Raw genomic sequence first — 7,748 nt, forward strand, 5'->3', positions numbered from 1 at the left:
AACCACTAGTACAAAAATAATGTGGAAGGTTAAGAAATGTAAATTCTTTGTACGTGGTAATATACATGACAAGTTCAACGATACTAGAAACTAAGAGTAAGGTTTGCAAAAGGGTTTTATATTTGTTAGAAAGTCAGGGACAATAGAACCCAATGAAGTACTACAGATCAAATGGGAAAGGCTTGCGAGTTCTTAGAATGAGTTAATCACGGATTTGCGATTTAGCTAAAGTTCCAAGGCTTTATGAAATACAGAATGAGTGGGAGAGATAAATGTGATGTGATGATAACCCAGGAGTTCATATGGACTTGATGGAGAGTCTCTTTTATGAATCTTACAAGCACGGAAGTGTTAAGTGATATACGAATGAACATATTTTCCCACGGATATCCCTTTAAGTGTCGAGAGGCGAGCAGGATGAATTCCCAACTAAGGGAAAAGACCACGTAGCGTATGGAAGAGTGCATAGCTATTCACTAACTAGGAAGAATGAGGCGAGAAGAACTAGAAAAAAATCTATAAATTGAGATGGTCATGGTTATCGCAAAATAGTTCATATCAGAATGGTGGACTCGCCTAGAGCACAAGGGTTAATAGAAGATATAAAGGATCAACTTTAATGTAGCCGACTTGAGTGACACTGAATATCAACTAAAAGATTTAGAGGGAGTTCATGTCTACATATTACATTGGAAAGTAAGACTACTGGTGATGAAGTGGTAGTGTGAAAAAATTAACAAACCAGGCATAATGATACTACGAGTTCATGGGAGGCAGACAAGTGTGTGGCATAATAAGGTTGGCAACTATAAATTAAGGGCAAAATAGTATGGGAGTGAATGATCCACTCACAAAGGAAATATAGTACCAACATATTGTCTAGACCAAAAGGGAAATGTTTGAAACAGATTGAGAGAGGATGTACACTTGTTACGAACCAAACATGTTTAACATGATAGCTCTTAGGCTGCAATACCAAGAAATACCATTGGTGACTACTATACTGGGAATAAGGTAAGCTACTCATCGAGGATGAAATCAGGTGGAATAAGTCCTACACTTATAAGGAAAATAAGAAGTCGTCGTCGAAGAATTTAAAAGGATCTCAAGTTTCAGAAAAGACCCTGTTCGGGCCAATAATTTCTCTTTTGATTGAATATACATGAATGGTGTCAATATGTGTTTTGGGAAGTGTTTAGCAGTAAAGAGGAATCATGAGAATGTTCACAAGGGAAGTAGAGTGGTTTCTTAAAATCCTGTAAGACATATAATGAGTAAAGAGGATGGCTAAGAAAGATCTAAGCATGATGTCACTTCACATATTGAGGCAATGCCATGCAGGTTGATGTTATCAAGGTGTGTGCGTAAGCTAGTAGGTGTTATCCATTTGAAATAGATGGTCCCATAAGAAAACTGACCTAGTAATGTCTTTTGTTGAGAAATTTGGAAAAAGAAGTTGCAAGTACTAATAAGATTGTAACCGTATCAAGGAAATTTTTGTAGAACACAATTCCTAGGAGGTCATATGAAAGAGAAATATGATATAGATGTTCCACTAACAATGCAATGTGAAAATATGATCATTTATGCCTATAGGTAACTCAAGAATCATGAAAAGAATTATCCAACACTTGACTTAGAACTTGCGGCGATGGTTTTTGCATTAGAGATTTGGCATCATTATTTGTATGGGGTCCATGTCGATGTATTCACGAACCACAAGAGTTTTCAATATATTTTCAAACAAAAGGAGCTAAATCTGAGGCAGAGAATATGGCTTGAATTACTCAAGGATTACGACATTGATGTTTTATACCATCCGGGGAAAGCCAATGTTATGGAGGATGCTTTTAGCCGAAAATCTATGGGTAGGTTAGCACACTTGGAGGAATATCAAAGGCCATTGGCCAAGGAAGTTCATCGATTGGCTAGTTTGGGAGTTCGTATTAAGGACCTTAGTGAAGGAGAAGTGATTGTACAAAATAAGGTTGAATCATCACTTGTTGTGGAAGTCAAGGAGAAGCAATACAACGATCCATTGTTGGCATAACTAAAATAGGGGATTCATAAACGTAAGACCATGGTATTTTCTCTTGGCATGGATGATGGTACACTAAGGTACCAAGGGAGACTATGTGTTCCAAATGTGGATGGTCTCCGTGAAAGAATTATGACTGAAACTTACACTTCTAGGTATTCCGTGCACCCAGGTTCTAGGAAAATGTATCATGATCTTAAGGAAGTCTATTAGTGGAACGATATGAAGAGGAATGTAGTGGAGTTTGTGGCGAAGTGTCCAAATTGTCAGCAAGTGAAGGCCGAACACCAATGGCCCAGTGGGTTGGCACAAAACATAGAAATTCCAATGTGGAAGTGGAAAATGATTAATATGGATTTTGTGGTTGGATTATCACGCACTCCACGCAAGTTTGACTCAATTTTGGTGATTGTGGATCGGCTCATGAAATCAGCACACTTCTTGCCGGTTAAGGCTACCGATACAGCAAAACAATATGCTCAGTTGTATATCAAAGAAATAGTCAGGTTGCATGGCACCCCAGTTTTCATCATTTCTGATCGGGGAGAACAATTCACTGCTAATATTTGGAAGAAATTTCAGCAAGGTTTGGGTACTCAGGTGAATCTTAGTACATCCTTTCACCCGCAGACTGATGAGCAGGCAGAGCAGACTATTCAAATGCTTGAGAATATGTTGCACGCTTGTGTTCTAGACTTCAAAGGTAGCTGTGATGATCATTTACCACTCATAGAATTTGCATACAATAATAGCTATCATGCTAGTATTCAGATGGCACTGTTCGAGGCTTTATATGGTAAGAGATGTAGATCTCCCATTGGGTGGTTCAAAATTGGGGAAGCAGAGTTGATAGGGCTAGACCTCGTGCATCAGGCTATGAAAAAGTTAAAATCATTAAGGAGCGGTTGAAGACTTCTCAGAACCATCAAAAATCCTATTCAGATGTTCGTCGTAGGGATTTGGAGTTCAAAGAAGATGATTGGGTATTCTTGAAAGTTTCCTCCATGAAGGGGGTAATGCGATTTGGTAAGAAAGGGAAATTTAGTCCGAGGTATGTCGGACCGTACAAAATCATTCAGAGGATCGGTGAGGTGGTGTACAATCTTGAGCTACCATCTGAGATGTCATTAGTACACCCGATGTTTTATGTGTCTATGTTGAAGAAAGTAGTTAGAGATTCGACACTCATCGTTCCGGTTGAAACTATTGAGATTAATGAGAAATTGACTTATGAAGAAATTCCAGTTTCTATTCTTGATAGGCAAGTAAAAAAACTAAGTAATAAAGATATTGCCTCTGTGAAAGTGTTATGGCGAAACCGACTGGTTGAAGAGGCCAAACCGACAGGTTGAAGAGGCCACTTGGGAGGCCGAAGAAGAAATGAAGAAGAAGTACCCTCATTTGTTTGAACTATGTAATCATTTCTATGAGATTGTTCCTTATGAATTGTGTGTCACCTGTACAATTTATGCTGAGGGTGTTCCTTTCCGGTAATGTATTGCTTATAAGGCCACGGTTGGTGTTGTTTCATATTATGTTGCTTCATTGGATTATGTATATGTTGTTAGGATTGGTTTTTGATGATTCTCTGGCAGGTGGATAGGCCGAATTACAAAGGAAACTCTGCTGAAATATCTAAAAAGTTTGGGAGTTAGTCAAAATTTGGGAGTTTGAGGTGTGTAAGAAAAGAGATAAGTTTTGTTAAGCGTTTGGGGCGCACTTTACTTCTCATTCGAGGACGAATGATCCTAAGCGAGGGAGAATGTAAGGCCCCAAAAAATTTCACTAAGTAATTTAAGGTTTTGTGGTGTCAACGTAGGCTAATATATTGTATTTTCAGAGTTTTTGGGTTGAACAGTGCATTGAGTAGTTGAAACTTTTTGACCTGGCAAGGCCAGGCCTGTAGCACGCTAAGACCAGGCTTTAGCCTGGGGAGGCCAGGCCTGTAGCACACTAAGACCAGGCTTTAGCCTGGCGAGGCCAGGTCTGTATCCCGGTCCGGAACTTCAGAGTATCCAATCTTTTATCACTATAACCCGACCCAACTTCATTAAATACACGTAATGGGTCATATTTAGCAGAAACCTGATGCTTTAGAGTGAGAGAAGGAAAATTAGAGTTAGAAAGTGATCTTAACCAAATCATCCTTCAATTCTTACACAAATCTTTGAAGATTAACAAGGAAAATACACTAGATCTTCATCCTTGAGGTAAAATTCTACACCCTAACCCTTACTTTTTAATTCTAACTAAAAGATGGGCAATTATCAAGAAAGTTCATGGGTATTGTAGTTGTTATCTTGCTTGCATGTGTTATCAACAGGTATAGGAACATTGTTGAGCCAAAAGTGGTTAAGGATGGGCTGTGGGTTGATGAAATCCTCTATAGAAGGACCTTGAAACCTTAATGCACACCTAGTGTTTGATAAAATGCTCAAATGATCTAGAACCATAATCATTTTCCTAATTTTAATTCAATTTGTTATATTTCTAAAATAGATCGAAGTTGCTAAGAATTCCGGAATATTTTAGAGATTAAGGAAGCTCAATTGAGGTATGTATGGCTAAACCCCCTTCTTCCTAGGATCGAATCCCATGGCGTTCATGTAATTGAAGTAAGACCTTGATCATTATTGAATTGGCTATTCCTAATGTGATTGTGTCGAAGGATATATGTTCAATATTTATTCTAAATGATTCATCATGTCATCTTGCAATTTAAGGATATGTTCAAAATGTGGAATATGCGTTAGAAATGTTAAGACTTCATGTCAAAAGTGAAATAAAGGTTGTTATGACAAATTGTATAAAAAACCTCTATGTGCCTAAGATTTCCAAATTGTTGTGTTATGTGAACTTAATGTCTTGAACGGGAATCCTTATTGTTGTTGATAATGATTATGATAATGATATTTGAATGTGGAAAACGGGGACTGGAATTATGAAATACGGCCAAGTGCGAAGAATGATTTTGTAATCGTGATCACCAGTGCCAATGAATCGAAAGAATATGAAAGAATTATGATAAGAGATAATTAAAATTATGGTTATGGTTGATTTCTCAAATGAGATGGCCTAGACGATCAAGCCGTGATCGGATGCCATGCCGCACACATGGTGGTAACTGTGCTGGAAATGATAATTGAAATTGTGGATATGGTTGATGTCTCAAATGAGATGACCTAGCCGATCGGGTCGAGATCGGACTCCGTGTCTTACACAGTAGTATTGTGGATTGTAACATATGGCACTAAAGATTACCCAACCTTATAAGATGGAAATTGACCTGAGAACTTATGTGATCCTTACTTGATATTTTAGTATTGTTTTGAAGCTCTTATTGAACTCATGACTGTTTTCCCCTTGTATTAGTGTCCATTCTATTGAGATGGTGTTTTAGCTTTACTTACTAGTACTATTCGATGGTACTAACGTCCCTTTTGCCGGGGGCGCTGCATCTTTAAATGGATGCGGGTGGTTACATAGCAGACAATGTTGATCGCAGTTAGTGGTACATCATCATCTTCCCAGCACACTCGGTGAGCCCCATTTCATTCCGGGGTCATGTATTGCACCTTTTGTTTATATTGTGGTCACTTTTGAGGTATATCCAGGGCCTTGTTGCCGACACCATCTTTACTCTCTTTTGTATCTTTAGAGGCTCCGTAGACACTATGTGGGTTGTATATGTGTGTTGGCAATGTTAAACCAGTTATGTTGTGTTTGATCACTTGTTCCATTCGAACTATAAGAATTATGTATTTTGAGACTTAAAGGCGCAATGGATAATCAAATGATTTGGCATCGTATGTATGAACTTCCCGCTGTATAATTTATGAAATCATGTTTTTTCTTGATCATGGGTGAATTGGGTAGAAAGAATCTCATAGGCTTGCTCGGTCGGGTTCACTCGGCTGAGCGCCAGTCGCGCTCCTCGGTTTTGGGGCGTGACAGTATCATTGAAGTCAAAGTGGCTAGTGCATTTGCAAACTCATTCTTAATCCTTGGAACATGTTTGAATTCTATATTTGTGAACCTCATGATAAGTTCTTGTACACAGTGCAAATATGGAAATATTTTGGTGTTCTTCGTAGCCTATTCCCCTAGAACCTGTTTCACCAAAAGATCTGAATATTCGATTACCAGCAGTTCCTGAACGTTCATGTCAATGGCCAATCTGAGTCCCAAGATGCAGGCCTCATAATCCTCCATATTGTTGGTGCATGGAAACATGATTGTTACTGATACCACATAGTGTTGACCGGTTTCTGATACTAAGACATCTCTGATACCCACTCCTTTGAAGTTTGCTGCTGTATCGAACAACATCCTCCAACCAACGTACGCCTCGGTGATATCTTCTCCTACGAATGACACCTCATCGTCGGGAAAATATGTTTTCAATGGTTCGTATTCTCCGTCTACGGGTTTGTTACCCAAATTATCTGCCAATGCTTGCCCTTTGACTGCCTTCTGAGTTACGTAGACAATGTCGAACTCACTCAAAAATATTTGCCACTTTGCTAACTTACCCGTAGGCATGAGTTTCTGAAAGATGTTTTTTAGCAGATCCATCTTTTATATGAGATATGTGGTGTATGCACAAAAATAATGTCTCAACTTCTAAGCTAACCATGTCAAAGCTCAACAGGTGCGTTCCAACAAAGAGTACCAGACTTCATAAGCGTGAGTTTCTTGCTCAGATAATATATCGTCTGCTCCTTCCTTCCAGTTTCATCATGTTGTCCCAGAACGCTACCAAAGGCCCAATCTAACACGGAAAAATAAAGCAGTAAAGGTCTTCCTAGTTCTGGTGGGTCCAGAACATGTGGTTTAGATAAATACTCCTTGATTTTATCGAAGGCCTTTGGCATTCTTTAGTCTAACTCGTTGCAGCATCTTTCCTTAGCATTCTGAATATTGGCTCACATATCATGGTTGATTGTGCTATGAAGTGGTTGATGTAATTGAGGCACCCTAGAAAATTCATCACATCTTTCTTATTCTTTGGAGGCGGCAAGTCCTGGATAGCTTTAACTTTTGATGGGTCTAACTCAATACCTCAGCGACTGACGACGAATCCTAACAAATTTCCAGCAGAGACTCCGAAGGAACATTTTGCAGGATTAACTTCAAATTTTATTTTCGAAGCCGATCAAAGAATTTCTTTAGGTCTACTATGTGATCTGAAATTCTTTTAGATTTGATGATAACATCATCCACGTACACCTCTATTTCCTTGTGTATCATGTCATGGAAGATAGTTGTCATGGCCCTCATGTTGGTGTCCCCAGCATTCTTCAAACCAAACGACATTATTTAGTAAAAGTATATTCCCTATCGTGTGATAAAGACTGTCTTTTCGGCATCCTTTTCATCCATCCAGATCTAATGGTATCCTGCGAAGCAATCCACAAAAGATTGTAGCTCATGCTTGGAACAATTATCAATTAATATGTGTATGTTGGGCAGCGGGAAATCATCCTTAGTACTTGCTCTGTTCAGGTCCTGGTAATCGACATATACTCTAACATTCCCATCTTTCTTTGGAACTGGCATAATGTTGGCCAACCAAGTCGGGTATTCGACCACTCGGAGAACCATGGCTTTAATTTTCTTGGTGACCTTCTCTTTTATCTTCAAACTGATATCCGGCTTGAACTTTCTAAGCTTCTGCTTTACTGGTGGACACATAGGATTGGTGGGTAGT

General features: G+C 38.9%; 1 protein-coding gene across 1 annotated transcript; it reads right to left on the reverse strand.

Annotated features, from left to right (window-relative positions):
* Nucleotides 1-6,133: 6,133 nt before the first annotated feature.
* Nucleotides 6,134-6,613, reverse strand: LOC138891891 (uncharacterized). The gene has a single exon (XM_070175577.1). The coding sequence runs from the start codon at nucleotides 6,611-6,613 to the stop codon at nucleotides 6,134-6,136; it is 480 nt and encodes a 159-aa protein (XP_070031678.1).
* Nucleotides 6,614-7,748: the final 1,135 nt, after the last annotated feature.

The sequence above is a fragment of the Nicotiana tomentosiformis genome, chromosome 1, assembly GCF_000390325.3.
Source record: "Nicotiana tomentosiformis chromosome 1, ASM39032v3, whole genome shotgun sequence".
Classification (NCBI taxonomy): Eukaryota; Viridiplantae; Streptophyta; class Magnoliopsida; order Solanales; family Solanaceae; genus Nicotiana; species Nicotiana tomentosiformis.

Excerpts from the sequence above, each read along its gene's own strand:
- LOC138891891 (XM_070175577.1), bottom strand. The coding sequence starts at position 6,613 with ATGGATCTGCTAAAAAACATCTTTCAGAAACTCATGCCTACGGGTAAG.